Raw genomic sequence first — 19,841 nt, forward strand, 5'->3', positions numbered from 1 at the left:
GGTAACGATGGGAAGACATAATGCGTATATATTAATAATGGCATTTAATTAAGATGAAAAGGTGCAATTTACAAAAAGTAGATAAAATTGTAATGCGGAAATTAATCAAACAATCTGGCGACGACAGGTACGAGAAATGAAATGCAAAATTATGATATTTATCCGCAGGGATCGGACCCTATAAATTGGTACACACACAACAATGTTTGTTACCTTAACGCAGCGAAGCGAACGTGGAACACCATTTTCATACATTTCCATAGGAGAATAATATGGACTGTTATTCCATTATCATTTGCATTGTGGTAACCCTGAATCTTACAACCTGTTTTTTGTCTTTTGTTCTGTCTCTCTCAAAACTTTCAAAACCACCTGGCAATCCGCCCCTTCCCCAACCCCAAATCTCTGTTTTATTTTGGTGTTTTGCCCTGATTTGAAGAAGGCCTTCAGTGGCCGAAACACTTGTCATCACTATAGGGCATGAATTAAAACTTGAGTAACGCAACTACAAGAGTCTGGCGCAGTTCTTGTAATCTGAGTTTGTAGATTAAATATTATTTGTAAGGTGGTTGAGCCGACTCCTTTCCGCCTAACTCCGATTAGACGCGACAGAATATATGGACTAACAGTAATGCAAAAACGGGGGGATTAACGAAATCAGGTGTCGCCTGACAGACTAGCCTCTCAAAAGAAGTCCAAGTGGTTATAAAAAGCATATACCATGGAGGATGTTTTACAACTGCATACCGCCATTGCACTGCTTTATGCAATTCTGGAGCAACATAGCCATTATAAATTGACCGTCTTTGGCAAAGTGAGAAGGCACTGACTGTTAAACATGCAATAACCACATTGGAAAGATGACCAGACTGAATAATGCAGAGTGTCTTAATAAAGCATTGGTTAATTAAATGGTTACCGCTAATAATACATTACGAGATACCTATAGAAATGGTGTAATTGGCAAAATCAAATAATATGATTTCTGATCCTAAAGGCCCACAGCAATACCAGATTGGTACCCCATCTTAAACAAAGTATACTAATTACACAGGCATATTTAAATTGCATAAATATTAATTTAGTAGTGGGTCTTGGGGCAGGTAAAAGCAACAGAGAGTAAATATTTCCTTTTTGCACGCTAGAAGCAGTCTCACCAAGTCACCAATGTACTTTGTAACATGTTATCCCAAATATAAGGATACCACCAATGACCAGACAATCTCAAATATCCCTTACCCGGCCAAGCTGCTAGTAAACTATGTATATGGACACATCCTAACACACGTGGATTCCAACCACACCTACTGGACAAGGAACAAGTCAGTTTTAGACACATGAGGGACTAAATCAGCCCTTTTCTCCATCTGGGATGCCATGAAAGTGAATTCAAACTCCAGCACCACCCCCACACAATACTATTAGACCCATTACTGGCTTTTGACAGTCAACTATGGAACCCTCATAAAAAGGATAGAGGCGACACGGATGAAATCCTTCCTGATAGTAGGAAGGGAAATCATCTGGCTACACCTCAGGCATACACGCATGTGGTGTTCCACAAGTCTCTTCCCTCTCACCACTACTCTTCAGCATTTACATGGCCCTTTTTTATGTATTAACATTTATATAGAGCACAGCAGCCCTGAGGCATTGTGGCGCTGTTACAGCAAACAAATCTGGTAACAGGGGGCATAACGTTTTACAGAGACAGGGAATAAGCAAGCTTAGTTACAAGACAGTCTGTTTGGTTATGCATACTTAGTTACAGTCAATACAAAGGGGGTGCAAAGTTTGGCAGGTAACAGTGGGAGTGTCAGTTGAATAGTGTGGTTTTGAGGCTTTTGCGGAAAGTAGTGAGGGAAGTTTCAGCTTGAAGTGCGTTGGGCAGGGCGTTCCAGAGTTTGGGAGCTAGGTGAGGAAAGCCTATAACCCCTGCTTTAGCCCTTTTGATGGCGGGATGCGCAGTTGGTTAGCGTGCAGCAATGTTTCTGCTGATGGTTTCGGATAGGTAGAAGGGGGCAGAAAGGCTAAGGCATTTGTGAGTTAATGTAAGAGTCTTAAATGTAATTCTTTCCTTAACCGGGAGCCAGTGGGCATCTCGTCTGGCTTGTGTGATGTGATCTCTTTTGGGGATGTTGAGTGCTGCTCTGAGCACGTTATTCTGGACAGTTTGGAGCCTGTTTAGATTTTTCGCTGAGGTGCCTGCAAGGGGATAAATGCATGGATGAGCAACAACCACTTTAAAATCGAAATGGACAAAACTGAAACCATGAGCAAGCCCAAAAATCTTTCTACCCAACTGCCTATACCATTGCCCATGGAAATAGGAACCAGAAAGGAAGCCTCCAAAGTATTAAAACAATCTCAGAATCCAGGTGAACAATGAGCTAACAATAAAACCTCACATTAACAGAGAACTAAAGAAATGATTCTTCAGCCTACACTGTATCACCCTTTCTCACTTTTCAACACAGAACGCTCGCCGATATCCAACTTGTTATGTCAAGAATAGTCTATTGCCACAGCATCTACCTTGGCATGCCTAACTACCTCTACAAAAAACAATGGATCCAGAATGCAACTACTACGGCTCAGCAAGAGGGAACACATCACAGCAGCACTAGCATCACTACACTGGCTACCATTGAAGAATATAATCTATTTCAAAATGCTCTACAGGGGGGAAAAAATCTCATTCTACCGACCAAATAGTACCCTAAGTTCTAGTAATTACATAAGACTTGAACCTAGAGATTACTCTTAAATGAAGTACGGTGGATCAGCTTTTTCAAACATATCAACATAATTATGGAATCCCTGCCCCAGGGAAATATGCACAATAGAGGAACATCTGACTTTCAGGAAAGCAGTAAAAACATAGCTCATTAACATGCTGTGCCCAACTAGCAAGACCTATGCCATTGCCAAAGAGACCAAAAATAACTGAACATGGCACAATGGATTCAATTATTGAAAAAGTTACCTGTGCAACTGAGCAGAAACCCTCTGCTTTGAGGATCGCCATCTCCCCCCTCACACCTTGCTAAAACTCTCCATATTCCTACACACATACCATACGCATACCAACTATGCCACGCACACACACACGACACCTACAACATCCCCCCCCACACTAACACAAAACAGCAGAACTCCACACATCTTCCAATAACTGACAACCTCAACACAGCCAATGCATACTGATGCCATGGGAACATAGTCTCCCATATGGACTCAAATGCCTGTACATCATTGACATTGAACCACACCAAGAAGCTAACACACACACAGTGACCTGTGTTTCCAGACTGAAAATACCAACACCTCAGAAAAATCACTCATCCCCTCTCTCCTCTCACAAAAAAAAAAAACACTGTTCTTATTTTCCGATCCGCCAGAGTGCCTAGAAACCAGGTATATGGCAAAAGTGTGTAGTATAAATCCCACCAACCTAACATATTAGAAGGACTACACTTATTTCCATTTTTAGGGAGTCTAATATTCATCAATCTAGTCCTGCATAACAATATTTTCTTTGGGCACACAATGCGAGATTCATGGCCACCATCTTGCTTTTTTGCTTTGCTTTCAACAGTTAGGGAGCAGCATTTATTTTTTAAAGCAGAATTTCTGCATCTAATTTGTGTTATTTTTTACAGAGAAATGTATTTTTTTTAAATCTGGTATGGATTTATATGTATTGTTCTTTGATGGGAGTATTTCATGTTACGTTAATATGCAGGACAGTGGAATGTTTGGAATTAGCATGGATGCATGTTATTCCAAAATGTGTGGACTCATTTCTAGAGAAAGATGATGCAATGTTGTATGTGGTGTGATGACACACAGAATGCAAGGCAGCTCTGGAGTAATTTAAGATAAAATAGTATAGTGCTGGATGTGTGAGTGGATTTAAATAAAGTTATAGAATAAATGGTTTTAGGCAGTCTTTTTACCCACTTGTAATATTGCCCATCGGTTTCCTCACCCCCCTTTTTTTTATACAAAGATCAGAAAGAGTTCAAAATTGTACAGCAGGGATTTTTGGAGTTCAATATTGGTGGTTTTGTATTAAATACCACTAATTGGTACTTATCTGTGTATTTTAAAATAATTTCTTTGTTAAAAAAATACAACTTTGAGGTCCCATCCTTGGGTATAATGATTTAATGTTGATAAGATTAGTCAACATCCAACGATGAAGATAGTTCCTTACAGGATTGGAGAATTACTAGAATGGGTGGTTAGCCTGGTAACAGGGATGAGTGACTGGATGCACTGGGAAGCATCATCTTTTCTTTTCAGACCCTGGGGACACCCATTTAGACTAGCCAAGGATCTCCTAAACTACCACTTACTGGGCTTTGTATACCTGCTACAAATACAGCAGCCACTCTCTCACGCAGCCTACTTGTACAAAAGACTGACATTAAATTCAGACCTGCATGTTGTGGTTGTGAAACTAGTATCACAAACATTTACAGTGGTGAGCCTTGATCAGCATGCTGTGCCTTTAAGTATTGCAGGGCCTTAAGTGTGAAGGCTTTGGAACGTAGTAGAGCCCAAAAACAGGTTAATCAAAATAGTTAAATGTAAGATGACCCAGAAAGAATTCACAGGCTCGGCACAGTAGAAAAGGGAGCTGATTTAAAAGGCTGCTCTTACAGGACATAGACTTTCCTTCAGTTTCAAAGAGACAATTTAAGACCCCCTGGTAGCTGTAGCCCAGTCTCTGCCTGAAAGTCAACTTCTAAAAATGATCAATCTGTGGCAGAACGACACCAATGAACAAATAGTGGTTTGACGTGTGTTTACTGTGATTTGTAAAGCCTTTTTGGGCTCTTCCACATAGTGTTCACATGGACACTTTCTGCAAAGCCTGAGGTATACAAGAATGTCTAAAATATAAGTGAATGAAAATTGAATATGTTTCATTTGGTTTTTACTGATTGGCTAGTAGATCCTGAGCAAGCATGGCATGTTGTGCAGCTCATTTCATAGTGGGCATATTTACTAGTGAACCAATTTACTTTCAATACAAATCTGTTTCCCATTTGATAGTAGTTTGTATCGAATTACAGATAATTGTGTGATTAGGTGATTTAGGTTTGAACTGGTGGTTGGTGAATTTTTAAATTATGCCAATGGTGAAATATGTGAAATAAATAGGTTCTTGTTCTGTTGCTTTGCTCTCCTTATAGTTGCACTGAGTTTCTGCAATGGATATTTGTCTGGGTAAGCCATTTTAGAAATATGTTGTGGACCGATAGGATTTCTTCTATTTGCCCTCCTTCACATACAGTAGGGAAACTGCTGAACTGCAAATCAGACACTTGAGGTCCAGGTATTTCAATGTTTCTATGATTCCATTATTTTCAGAGGACCTGGACCACCACCTGCGGTTCCAGTCACAAAAACGAAGGCCCAATGTGTTTGCACGAGCCTGAAATAGATAGCTTCTGCAACCCTGTAGAAGCAATGCTGGAGATAACAAAATGGAAAAACTATGTTGTATGGTTTTCTTTGGCAACAATCTGCCAAAACCAGAGGAACTTAACCACCACCTGAGGGTACTGCATCAAAAAATAATCGTCCCACTCCATCAAGGGGGCTGCAAGAGCTTCCTGGATCTTGTGGAAGCAATCTTGGAAATCCTGACTGGCTACCAGAATGCCATGGGACATTCAGTTTCCCCAGGTCATACACCAAGTGGTTCTAATTTTTCTTAACTTCTGACCATTCACTGGGGCGAGTAGATTGGATCCCTGACTGTTAAACATTCTTCTCAATTTCGGGCCACTCACTGGAACAAGTAGGCTTAGCGCCAGAGTGTTTCTCATTCATCTTAGTTGTGGGCCATGCACTGGCACAAGTACACTGATGGTACTTTGTATCCCTGGGGTCCCTGCCAGGTCTCCCACTGTCCCCGTTTCCTTGTTTCCCAGGGGTTGGCATCACTGGGACTTCCCTTGCAGGACAGGTTCTTGCTCAGACTCCTTCTGTTTCTTCTCTGCGGCACCAGTGCTCCAGCAGTCTCTGCATTGCTGCCAGCCTGAACAGTACACCTCTCCAGGGTCACACCACTGCCCTCAACTGGTTCACTCATATGGGTTTTTTGCCCCCGCTCTCTTCCGCCTTTGGCTTCCTCTGTGCTTCTTGCCCACAGCACCTTGTGGCTTCCTCCTGATGGTGGGTCTCCCGGGCTTCCTTAGCACTCTCGACTCAGCTGATTTGAAACTCCTGAGTTTCACTTCTCACTGACAGTAGTCTATCTTTCCTTTTTATGATAGATTGGTGGGTCCTCCACAGCGGAGGATTAGTCTATTTTTCTCTTTTAGTTGAGAACTCTTCGTTATTTGTTCATTCTTCTTAGTCATAGTAGTGTTGGCTCCTGATCCAGGATTAATCAATATTACTCACTCAGCCACTCTTCTTCTATATTGTAGTTGTACTATATTGTTCCTCAGTTTGGATCTTGGGTCTTATGTCACAATAAACAGTGGCTTGATTTGATGGATGTCTGAGGTTCTGATGTTACTTTTCAAAAAGTGTGGGCGCTAGGCAGTGGATCGGGAGTCCTTGTTCTTCAGAGGGCAATTTCTCCCAGTGAGGTCCCGCATACCACCACCGTTAGGGGGATTATTGCATAGCGTGGTAACCTCCCTAGCTTCAAAAGAAAAGCCCCCCCTCTCAGGAGAAGTGACTGAATTCCATGATATTTCTCAGAATACAACCTTAGTTTATCTGCAAAGGTTTACACAAAGTAAAACCAAACTCCTATTGGTAGTGTGGCTGAACAGCACTGCTTAGACTAAGGAGACTGACGTAAAGTACAATTAAAATCCAGATTGGTTAACAAGAAATAGACAGCTAAGTATCAATATGCTTACTTATTAAGCAACAAAGGTGCATTTAAGATAGGGATGCTACAAGGTAAGATATACACACACACAACTGGTCATGGGTGTGCAAATAGGATACAACCTATACTTTAGGCCAATTACAGTTACCAAGTAATATACGGTTATATAGGCTAAAGTATGGGGAAAAGATTACATTACAGGAACACTATGAATTAGAAAAAATCTAGCTCAGGCAGTCCAACCCTATCCTAGGAACAATTGCCCAGAATAGTTTCTGGTAAGTAACCAGCCGCTTTGGATATTTACAGAGAGTTTAGAAAAGTTATCGACGTTCTCGAATAGGATTCCATGGGACCTAATGCAATAGTCCAAAGTAGGTGTATAAGGACTCTTAATAAAACAATACATCTTAGGTTCCTGCAAAAGAAAAAGAAAGCTACCAGTTGAACGTGTGTAGGTGGAACCCTGAAAGGATTCCTAAACCCATCTTCCACCACTTAAAGGTAAGGTAGGATTTTATAACAAATTGGATAATGATGAAAATGACCTGGCTCCCAAATATCAGTCCAGGATCACACAGACCATCTGCAGAAATGCTGAGAAGCCTACTGAAGTTGGTGGGAAAAATAAAAAAAAGGAAAAGATGTGCTAACACCAAGATTGTATATGTTATTATCCAAGATGAGGTTACAGACATAATTTACTGCAGATAATAGAGCATCTTGCGACATGCCTGCCAAAATCCTTGCTAGTTAGTGCACAGGCTTGGTAAAAGGCCTACGTTGTATCAGCTTTAGTATTTAGCTTCCAACGTGGCCTGTCCATTTCATTTCCATACAGTACAAATCCACTCAATGGTGCGTTTATCATATAGGCTTGTGCTTTTGGTCTGAAGCTCTTTTATCAAGGCAAACCTGCCCTTACAGTGTGACACTTAAAGGCAATTTCCTTGCTGCCTGGCTTTCAATGTCAAGAGCATACCTACAAAGGCCTATAAAAAGCAAAGCATGTGCCAGAAGGCTGGTGGAAGAGCTCTGCCCGGGCTGGCTGGCGATATGGGCTGAGGGAGCAGGAGACTGGAGTAAAACCCAGGGAGAGCAGGTGGTTGGAAAGAAATCCAGGTAGCTGGGTTATAGAGATTGGAGGCTGCAGGGAAGACAGACAGAGCTTGGCGGTAAGAAATTAGTAGAGCCAGCAGACTGGGTATAGAGACCCAGGTGGTTGGGGAGAGAAAGAGCCAGAGGTCAGAAGGAAATTGACCCCAAAGGGTGTGAGAAGAGACCTAGGCAGAAAGGGAACATTTGTAGAGGGGAGGAGTGAAGGCCAAGGTTAAACATTGAATATAAGGAGGACATTGGAAGGAGGTGATTGAAGTATCAAAGAGTAGTTTTGAACTGGAAACATTAGAAAGATGAATAGGAGCAAAAAGGGGGGGGGCAAAGGAAGTCAAAAGAATATGGAGGATAGGGAATCCTAGGAGTAAGGAAACGTGAGGTTCTCAAAGAGGTGAAGGTGGGAAATATAGCAGAGAACTATGACTGGTGTACAAGGAGTGCCCCAAAAGGGTAAAGGTGGGAAGGAGAGGTGGATAAGAAAGGAAGAGTAGCCGGTACATGAAAGAGGTGGAGTGGAGAAACACTGGGAAGGAGGTGGCAGAGGGAAATACAGAAGAGTGTTGCAATCTCAAAGAGATGAAGGAGGAAGGGAAAGATGTGTGAGGAGGGAACACAATATTTTTAATGGGGAGGGAGACAAATAGGGACCAGGACAAATAGTAGCAAGGGCGAGAAGGGGAGCAACCCTCCACTACAAAATGGTACACTGAGGTGGAGAATAGCAACAAGACTGAGGGCGAGACTGGAGCAGGTGGCAGGAATAACACAACCCTGAAAGAGAGGAAGATAGTAAGATTGTTGAGACTCTGGGGCAGCATCATGTGGCTCCAATCCCTGCTAAAAGGTCCAAAAACACCACTACCTACAGGTACCATCAGTAGGGTCCAATCCAGAGCTGAGACTCGGAAAGGAGCTACCATCATGAAGCTAGAAGAAGCGTGGGGGAACCCCTTTAGGTTTGAGGCTATCAACTGATTTGTAGCTGTGCTAATCTGCTGGCGGGTGCCCAGCCAAATACTTCCAGAGAATTGGAAGAACTTTTTGTTTCACCACTCAATTCTCTGAGAGAGTCGTTCCTTTGTTCAACTGTCTCAATGCAGCATCCACACCCTGAAGACTAACCATCCTGACAACATTCGTTTAGAGTTCAGAATAAAGAAAAGTTTGTCATTTTGGTGCTATTAGATTATAGTATATAATAAAGCTTCTGTTAAGCCTTATCTTTTGGTCTGACCTTTAGTGTTGATCCATGCCAACTGCATGATACAATGAATGAAAGCGTTTGGAAAAGTGACATTCTTGACATTTACTCCATCAAAGAAGGTAGAGATGAACATTCTTGTGCAAAAACTGGACCTCCTAGTGTGGCATTGTACTTTTTTTTTTTAATGGTTTTTATTTCTGTATACTGTGAAAAACCAGAGGTTGTTTCACTGCCCAGACCTCAGGCATCCCTTGCGCAGGTGGCCAGGGCACGACCATAGCCTTTGGATCCAGACCCTGGGGGTGGACAGGTGTGGGAGGATCACCTGGGTGAGGCCATGTGATGGCGAGATGTGGTATCCTCATTTCCAATTCCCCGATACAATCCTATTTTTTGGGATATTCCAGCTTCCCAGGTCCCCTCTCGCACCCTTTCCTACACAAATTCTCAGCCAAGGAAGAGGAAATCTAAGGCTGAAAGTATTACTATGCAATACAATGGACATGTCCCTCTACTGAGATCAGGCAGGGTCAGGCACTTGACTTCAATCACGCACACCTAATACTTATTAACCCTCCCCACATGGTTAAGAGGTGGAACACAGACACACTTTGGGCAAGGCGGTGCACGTGAAGGTGCATACCCCCCCCCCCCCCCGGGCAATGGCCAACCAGGCGAAGGAGAGCGACAAACCGAGGGGTTAATCCGAAGGGGCAAGAAGCCAGAGGCTGCACCCTCCATCCCCCCTGACGAGAGACTGTTTTTTCTAAAAGGCTGTGATGATTGCGCAAGACAGCCGACCTGGAAGGAAGAAAAAGCCTTCCGGGTGCTGGGAGGTTCTCGGCCACCTACCCGGGTAAACGGCAGAGTTGCAGAGGCTCCGAAGTGGCAGTGGTAACAACCTTGACTCCTACATCAAAGGCACAAAGGACAGAAAGCATCTTAAGACGACCGGTGAGTTGAAGGAAGCAAAGAAAGTCTGGTCTGTGTTTAATTGAAATCCATGCACTATCGGAGGGATGAAGGTTATGCGAGCGACGATAAGCTGTGAGAGAAAGTAAATGCATTGTTAAGTAGCAGAGTGGTCCAGCAAAGTGTGATTGCCCAATCAAAAGTCTCCGTGAAATGTTTTAAAGCTGCGAAGGCAGCGGGAAGCTTAAGATTATGAGTGTTAAGTGAAAAGCTCAAGAACTATTGAACTTTGTTTTGTTGAATCTGCCAAGCGAGCGAGAGGAGGGTTTGAATCCCGGCTGAGGGAAACCCGTGTGTGAAGTGAAAGTTAAAGACAAAGAGGGTCTGAGCCCGACCTAGGGAGGGAGATGTGCGCTTGAAAGTAAAGCAAGGGTCTGAGCCCGACTGAGGGATACCAGTTTGAAAAGCAAGTCATACATTTTCTAAAAGACATTGAAACTAAAGGAAAATATGTAAAGTGGAAGTAAAGAAAGGAAGGAGGGTTGAAGTGGTCACATGGAGGTGAGAGCAAAAATCCTCTCACTTTTGAAAGTCTTCCGACAGCGACTCAAAATACGAAAGGAGGTTTGAGACTGACTGAGGGGAACCTATAGCGTGCAATGTCAAGAAAGCTTGGGGAAGGGAACCCCATCAAGGAGAAAAAGGTTTGAGCCTTATTGAGGGGAACCTATAGTGAATGGTGATCAAATAATATACTTAGAAACTGTTTTGCTGAAACTTTGTAGAAACTTGAAGTATTACCTGGATTTGGGTATGAGGAACCTGAGAGGTTAAAACTGCGAACTTGTGACTCAGACTTGAATGGCCAAGGAGGCTTTGGAGGGCAGAGCCAGCAGCCTAAATGTGTTTGCAAGCCAACGTATGTTCATCCATTAAGTGTTCCACCTAACCCCGTGCTATACAATGTGGGGCGAGAATGAATAGCGATTTATTTTGCCATTCTGACATTTCTTTTCATCACCGATTTTTCCTTTTGTAGATACCTCTCTCTATATCACATTAGAGTGTATTAGAGTGAGGGCAGGCATTAAGGTTTGTTCGTATAGGCCTTTATTGTTTGACTAAGACTGACTAGGAATGTTTTTTTATTATTTGATGGTCAAGATTACTCCCATCTTAGTTATAGGGCCACACAAACATATTACTCTTGTGTCTGTGTCTACTTGTGATACCATGCCTCCCTTACAACACATTCAACAAATGGCTTGCGAGTGATACAATCCGTGAAATCATTGCAAGCAATAGGTGGTTAAAATATACTAAAAGAGGATCAATTATACCACTGAATAAGGACCATGAAGCAAAGTAACAAACTACACAAAAATACAATAACATCGGCTCGCACTGGTCCAGTCTGGGATCTCAATCATCTATCCCAGGACACGCCCGTGTCTCAGGACCCACTGCTGGGATGAAGTTTCAACACATTATGCAAACCTAATCTGGTCTTCTACATGGGCATATCATCCGAGGGCGCGCACATTGCCTAGGTCAAGGAATTCCAAGCAGCCACATCGTTGCAAATTTATTTCGTACCTCTATATACCTCTCTGTACCACACCAAAGTTTCCGCCATCGCCCATCTTTACAGATCAATCCATGGCACTGCGCTTCATTTCAAAACATAAAAGGCAACAGTTTCTATGATTCGTAGAGATCTTTTTTTTGTTACTGATTTAACCAAAGTATGATTAAGTCCCCTGCCTAACCTTGGAAACCCATAGGCAAAGTGGCCAAGTACCACATACAACCAGTGGATAATGGGCTCATAGGAAGTATATGAAGTATCCTCAGCTCACCCTCACTGGGTCCTCGGACTAAGGCTGGGGCAACTATAGGAATGATCACCAACCTGCCACCCCCACATCTACAGACACACAGGACCATCGACAGTCGACACAAGGGCACCACCACCCTCCTTATCATACCAGTGACCCCTACCAATAGAAAAAGGACGTTCAAACCCCGCAAGGAGATGATTCCTTATGAAGCGGACAAAATAATGAAGGCCATTCAAGCCTCCTCACCAGACGCAAAGATGAAACAGAGAAATTAAAGCCTCTTCTTTTAAGGGAGTAATGTTACAACATTTCAAAGGACTAAAAGACTAGCAAAGGAATACATTTCCTACATCAGCACAAAGGCAAACAGTACACATTGTAATGCATACTGGGGCTGTCCACAGAAGTCCTGTGGTTACAAAGATTCCCACAAAATTGGAAGAATTGATTTATGTGGACTGCACAGACGAGTAAGTAAACATATCGCAGTATCTCGGGTTCACCTGAACCGTGAACATCAGAAAGTTACAAATTCACTGTGACAAAGTTAGTGTAAAGATAACAGGCAGAGTCCCATACGTACCAGATACCTTGTTAACTCCAAATTCACCCACACAGAGAGCATAGAGACCCACACTTAAACAAGCAATGGCAGCAGCTATCTGGGGAGGTGGTAAGGGCACCCCACACCTGTCCATATTCTCACTGAATTCCAACATAGCATCAGGCGTTTATGAACCCACAGGTTCGCTCCTTCCCAGACCACATGAACACAAACATATGTTCCCATCACAAAGCAGCACAAGCCTCAGCACAAGATGTCCTCAATATCCTTAAGCATCATCCAAGGGAAGGGGAACTCTACTATAAAAAGCAACCAGTTCAGTCTGACAGGATGAGGAGTTTCCGCAGGAGGTGGAGGAAGACGTTTGGCCCAGAGTGGCGAGAGAGAGGATTACTGAAAGGAGAGCTAGAGGAGAGAGATGGAAGGTGGAGGGTACCCAGACAAGAAAAGGAACGGCCATCTGGGAAGAAGAGAGAGAGAAAGGTTTGGAGAAGTACCCTCACAAGAGCAACAGACCAAGGTCGGGAAGGAGTTACAGTCCTTAACATTGGTGGCGGAGAAAGAAAAGCTACAGGGGGAAGATAACGTTAGTACAGGTGAGGAGGTGGGAAGAGAACACATAACCTTCTAGGGAGAGAACAGGGAGGTTGCAGCAGCCCATCAATTCAAGGCAGAAAAAGAGAGAAGGCGTGAGGAGGTACAAGATATGGCAATCTCGCAGGGGTCAGAGGGATTGCACTAGCGATTGTTGAGAAATACAGGGCCTTAAAGCAACGAGGTTGACTACTGACTCAGATTAACTTAGGCTCCACCCCAAGAGCCTGGGAGATTAGATCAGTCCTTTGAAGACTCCACAAGTTTCTCAACCTGGAGGAGGGGACGTCAGACATGTCCAACCTCTGAGCGCACCAGCAGCAAAGGCCTACCATCGTATTCAACAGATAAGGTTTCAGGAAACTGCCAGCTGGAGATAAAAGCAAAGATGATCAATTCAACACAAGCAAGGATTGATGCATGCCTTGGCTGGGACAGCTGTAAGAGACTTTCTCCATGATTTATGGTGGAGACATTATCCTAATATTCTGTTGTTACAGATGTGAAAATAAAATACTCTTATGAGATACTGAAACCTACCATTGTGGCAGCCTCTTCATGCCTCCCACCCAGCTACCGTGTCGAAGTAAAAAAGTTATCCAACAATGAATTGAATGCACCCGAAGCGTAAAACAGCTGTTCCAACGTTCCTTTAGAAAAGTTTGTGTCTTTTGCCTTTCTAATAAAATACTGCATTCTAGGACAGCTCTGAATAATAAGCCAGTAGAGGAAATCATGCCATGATGCAGAAAATGCTTTTTAAGTTAAATTACTTCATTTTTTTAAAATAGTAACAATGCTTTTCAGACATACAAAGCAGTATTCGTATTTAAAGCTTCTATGCCCAAAGCGCGAAGTGGAGGCTATCCTACAATGTTTTCCTCAACTGAATAATCATCATGCATGCTTTCCAAATAAAACCATAATATTAGCCACAATATCTAAACATGAGTCACTCATACATTTCTTCTCGTCAAATTGCTTGACATAGCCAAAAGTAAGATTGGTGCATCAAGTTTGAATTGTCAACAGTGAGATTTTAGGAACTGGTTTTGTTGTCAAATGCAACAATATTTGTATTTTAAATCTAGCAGCTCAACTTTTTTTTATAAAATGGGAGTTTGGTCATACGTGAGGATTTTCAGTGACGTACCATCGGTACCTACTTATCGCAATGGTACCAAACTGAGCCATATAGATAGGCTATCCTAATTAGCCTCCCAGACTGTAATCAAATAAGAAAAATTTAAATTATTCTGAGAGGAGAGGAGAGGGAGAGAGAGAGAGAGGGAGAGAGAGAGAGAGAGAGAGAGAGAGAAAGAGAGAGAGAGAGAGAGAGAGAGAAAGAGAGAAAGAGAAAGAGAGAAAGAGAAAGAGAGAAAGAGAGAGAAAAAGAGAGAGAGAAAGAGAGAAAGAGAGAGAGAGAGATAGAGAGACCACATAGCAGTGATCAAAACTTTGGATGCTTTCCTTGTAAAACCAAAGGTATTTAGGATGAGGCACGATCTTTGCTCCACGATTAATAGAAGGAGGTTCAGATGGGGAGAATGTGATCTTGTGGCAACCATTCCTTTGGTATACATGAATTGGATTCCCATCTTTGAAATGATCTTAGCTCATAACGACCGGAGTCCTTTATTGTATGGAACTCTTGACAACATCTCTACAGCTTTAGCTCCCCCTCTTTACTAAATCTACCAAAACAATAGCAAAGTGAGTCAGTTGGTATGATAAAGAATGCAGAAGGAAAAAGTCTGAATAAGTAAATATGGTGATAACGATAATATTCAAATCTTACACACCGACCATGAGAATCTGATTAAACAGAAAGAAAGAGCCAAGGTGGACCATGATTGGGAGGCATTGATGCAGGAATTTAGATAAAATCTCCAAGTCCTTTTGGCAATTAGTATGTCAAGGTACTACCACAAAGGATCCTATCCAAATTGCCATTGCAGAAAGCATACAGTATATTTATTTAAACTCTACAGAGCGGATTCGACAATCCTTTGTTTGCAATCATATGGAGCTAGTAAATGTTACTGGGCATTTAACTGAACAAGCACCACTCAAATTCTCCCTTACTGAGGTCAAGCAGCCATTAATACTAATACAGCAGCGAAAGGTTTGGGCTTCAACAGGAGCCCAGTGGACCTCTACGAGCACAACCCTCTACATTTGGGTAACTTATTTCCTGATGCTTTTTAATGCAATAACAGAACTGGGCAAGGTACCAGTTTCCTCGAATGAGGCTGAGATCGTTCCTATATAAAAAGGGAGTGCAAGACGATCCAGATAAGCCTATCTCCCTGCAAGTTGCTGGTAGCAAAATCTATGGGAAAACCCTCCCCACTAGACTGGAGGATTGAATAAGCCAATGTAATACTATTAGCCACTTTCAAGCTGGCTTTTCCAAGGGTATTAGTACCACTGACCAGGTTTTCAGACCGTCTTTACATTTCAAATAAGAAAGGAGCCCTATATTTTATGTTCATTGACTTGAAGTCTGCCTTCAATGGGATCCCGAGAATTGAGCTGCGAAAAGCACTGATAAATAAAAACATGACTTTGCCGCTGCTAAAATCAATAATAAATTATATAATGATAGCAAGGCCCAAGTGAGAAAGAGTGAAGGAGGGGAATGTACTAGACCATTCCTAGTCGAGAAAGGAGTTAGACAGGGATACATTCAAGCCTGACTCTATTTAACTTATGTTTTGATGTAATAGTGAATAGATTGGAGTCTGCTGCTTCTGATACTCCATCATCTTGGGGGGGAGGAGCGAACAGATTGACCGTCTAGTGTTTGCAGAGGACAGTGTGTCAATTACCTGTACGCCCATTGGCCTTAGCAAACATAAGGACCACTTTGTCAATTTTTGCAATACCAAATGCCCAACGATAAACCATGCTAAAATAAACAAAAAATAGTCCATACACGCCCCTCTGCGAGAACGAACACGGCCCATTGACCTGTGCTTTGGGAAAGTATCCACTCAAGAGTCCGCAGCCACACTTTAGCTCACTGTATCTTTCACAGATGGGAAATAACTATTTGCATATCAGTCTTTGTCCCGCCCACATGGGCAGTGCAGCACCGAAATGCTATGGCAATTCCCTTCTGAACAAGAGTACCACCAGCAACCCCATACACGTGTTTCAGCCTCATCAGTGAGGTGAAGCTGTGCCTCTCTGAGGTTTTTGTTTTTGTGCTAAAATCAACGTTATGCGTTGTTCAAAAACATTGAAATCATGAAATCGCATGAACCAGACTTAATTAGGATGGGAAATGGTGCCCACATATTGATAATGCCAACATTATTTTAACAAAAATCAGTGGTGCAATGTTGAGATTCTTGAAATCGTACGGAAACCCCATTTTGCCTTCGGCACTGAGGTATCAACTCAATCAAAGACCATCTAACACTTAAACCTTTACTTTATTGGGTCCGTATTTGTTCCTGTCACTCTTTCACCAAGTATAGGGATGCTCTTGTTGATGTACTAGATTATCAGGGAGCAGGTTCTCTCCCATGGTTTAGGTTCATTAGAGAATCACTGTTGACACTAAACGTAAGAGACTTATGGTTAAATCCTACAAACATCAGTAAAGGCTGTAAAGAACACGTCATCAACACTAAGAATGGTCTTTGAGTGATGGATAAGTCCTTGTGCCTTTCGATAAGGATGCCTTCCATTATTAACAAGCAGACTTATGCTATGGAACAATATTTGCTATTGGCTAATAAACCGTTCTAGAGGATCCCATACATACAGCGAAGACTGTGAACCTTAATGATTGGTTATTTTAAAAGGCAGATGGAACAAATCTTGTCCTTTTTGCCCCAGCGTATTGGAATCAATACAGCTACACTACACACAAAAATACCTCACAGACGGCCACCTACAGGCCTAGCCATTAGCACATCAACACTAACCAACCCATAACTAAACTCTCCTCTTTAGCCCTAACACACTCTTCCCACATCAGTGGCTAACCATACCCAAAGCACTGCAGTCTTTCAGATCTTCCCTATGGAGAGAGGTGAAGGAGGAGATGAGCTGCAAGGGCACCCCTGAGACATGTGCGCGGTGCAGCAGAGCTTGAAACCACCCTCTTTATATAACACACAGAGCTGCAGATGACAACCAGGAACAGACCATTTAAAGGTTGAAAACCGGACGATGAGGCATAAACCAACCATCCGTTATTTGAAATGAGAAAACATATGTGGGCAAGGTATGCAGACAGCACAACTGGAAGTCGCAAATAGGAAGAGAAAATAAATTGAGGGTGCTGGGCCATGGCCTTGGACAAAATAAATGTCAAGTGCAAATGGGAACATGGGACACTTTCACCCATACATGAAAGAGTGATATCAGCTGCACACCAACTGTAAAATTAACAGGGCAGAAGCTCTTTTAAAAACATCCTGAAAAGGGTAACATTTTCTTCTAATAGTTGGAAAAAGCAGGTCAGCAGGGATAACAGAGCTTCTGAAAGCAATTTTATGGGAGAAAATGCAAAATACACATGCATAAATAAGACTGCATTTTTCTGCATTGCCAGTTGTTAGCCTTTTGCATTGATCCTGTCATCACCTTTTCACCTGGATTACTGCTGTAGAACATCACACATGGGTACAATTCTGCTGCATCTACATCTTCAAAGGCAAGTTTTGGTTCCTAGAGACAATTGCAAAGTAAAAGGTTTAACATTTTCATTTAATAGAAACAATGCAAAGACTAATCGCAACATTTATTTATTTTTATTATATTGTACATTTGTAAGGCGCTTATACAAGTAAGTTTTGTTTCAAAGCACCAACAGGGAGGGAACATGGGAGTGAAATTGGATCTACTAGGCCTTGTGAACATTCAGAAAGTGCAGAGATAGAGAATGGGTGAGGGAGTAGGGGGTAAGTGCTAGGTGTGTAAGTGGCAAGTGCTAGGATTGAGCAGCTGTAACTGCCTAGGTGGAGTGGTCAACCACCAATAAATAGTTAAGTGCAGGCCTGTGGTGGCATAGGCCAGTGGGTGCCAAGGCAAAGTGCTGGTAGGGGCAGAGGCTGTGGGTTATTGGGTGTGGAAGGCCAGGACCCAGGACGACATAAAAGGGCCCTGATTACCAACCTCAGCAGCTGTGAGGTTAGCAGAGGGGGGAGGAAGGGAAGGAGGAGGTGAAAAGGAGAGGTTCTTTTATTAGAGCAATGTATTCAAAGAGTCCAGCTGGAGCCAATTTCTAAACGTGAATCCGTTAATCTTCTAACATGTCCATTCCTAAAATACAAGTGCGAAAGAACAGCAATATTTCAGGCCATACGAACGAATGGTCTTTTGCTAATCTTACATTATAAATGTTTTATCTTTCTCTTGAAACCTGTTTTTGAATGTTCAAATACAGTTGAAAGAAGAGTTCTCACAAATTAAGATCATATTCAAAGCACTGCATAGAGCATTCCCAGCAATCACCAATAATAAACATATCTAAGTTAGTAGAATTAGCAATTACATTCTGGTAAGCTTTACCTCTCCATTTTTCCCAAAGGAAATAGTTCTAGCTTCCATGTCCAACACACAGGTGATGAAATCTCCTTGCGTAAAACTGGATAATGTCAATGTCTGTTCGCCATTATGGTAGAGGTTACCACTATAGGCTCTATACAGCCACATATCCGAGGTAGTGCGATGGTTGAAGTCATGTACCGGCCAGCGAGAGACTCCTACACAAGTGCCTTCGTTCCCACGGTTTTCCTTCACAATATAAAACTTTCCAGATATGAAGATCATTAGTAACATTGAAAACAATCAAGGAAAATATTAAGACAATATAAGCAACATAATTCACAAATGTTGGATTAAAGCAGTAAGGATTGACATTGGTTACCATTTCTTTTTTACAGAAACGGGAGAAAAAAGTAGAGATAAATAAATTGGTCAAAGGTCTCAAACTAAATCACAGGTTTTACAGCATTGAGAATATCATGCAGCTCCTGATAGGCAAGAGGGAAGCCATAGAGCCTTTGGCAAGGATGTCTAACGTCCCAGGATGGAAAAGATCTTCATTCAGTGTAGTGCTGAAGGTCATCTTGTAGGAAACAAAATCTTTCATCCAAAAGATTTAATAGAGCCTAGACCCATGCATATTTATAGAGAAGCCATTTCTTCCAAGCCTGCTAGTCTCTTGTGAAAAGGCCAGTAAACTCCCATGTCATGGGATCAACCTGCGTTGTATCCCTTTGAATTCACTGGAATCACAGGTTACCTCAATCCAAAGTCACTATTGTGCTTCCTCACTGCTCCTTCCCCAGTGGCGCATGGCTCTTCTTAGGGCACCTTGGGGGAATCGTCCACTGTCATTAGGTTTCTTTTCTTCATCTGGCCTTCTCTGGGTACTCTGCTTACAGAAAGTGAACTGCGACCAAAATTAAACCCAACACCCAAACTGACTTCTGCACTCCAAATCGGCTTCATTGACTGCTTCAAATGGCCTGGGTCATGATCCCGTCGTCTTCTCACTTCGGATCCCTCAATGGTCTTGGGTCTTCCTCTGTAATCCTACTTTATGCCAACTCAGACCGTGAGTCTGACTGAAAAGGGCTTCTGCCCCACTTCAGTTACCTTCCATCGCCAGGCGTTGGGTCATGGAATCTGGACATGAACCTTTAGCTGGTTTGGTCCAAATGCCACGGCAGATCAGTTAGCTACTCCAGAGCACCCAGGAAACGCTGGTAATACTTACCT

At 42.5% G+C, this 19,841-nt stretch overlaps 1 protein-coding gene across 10 annotated transcripts in view; it reads right to left on the minus strand.

Annotated features, from left to right (window-relative positions):
- Positions 1–19,841, minus strand: part of HERC1 (HECT and RLD domain containing E3 ubiquitin protein ligase family member 1) — a 3,379,312-nt gene that overhangs the window by 1,917,721 nt on the left and 1,441,750 nt on the right. For all 10 annotated transcript variants that reach the window (XM_069624399.1, XM_069624403.1, XM_069624396.1 and 7 more), the window contains exons 35-36: positions 18,627–18,866; positions 17,700–17,783 (exon numbers count right to left, since the gene is read on the minus strand). In XM_069624399.1, coding sequence (XP_069480500.1) covers positions 17,700–17,783; positions 18,627–18,866 — 324 coding nt within the window. The remainder of the gene's footprint in view (positions 1–17,699; positions 17,784–18,626; positions 18,867–19,841) is intronic.

This window comes from Ambystoma mexicanum, chromosome 11, assembly GCF_040938575.1.
Source record: "Ambystoma mexicanum isolate Mex_15411 chromosome 11, UKY_AmexF1_1, whole genome shotgun sequence".
NCBI lineage: Eukaryota > Metazoa > Chordata > Amphibia > Caudata > Ambystomatidae > Ambystoma > Ambystoma mexicanum.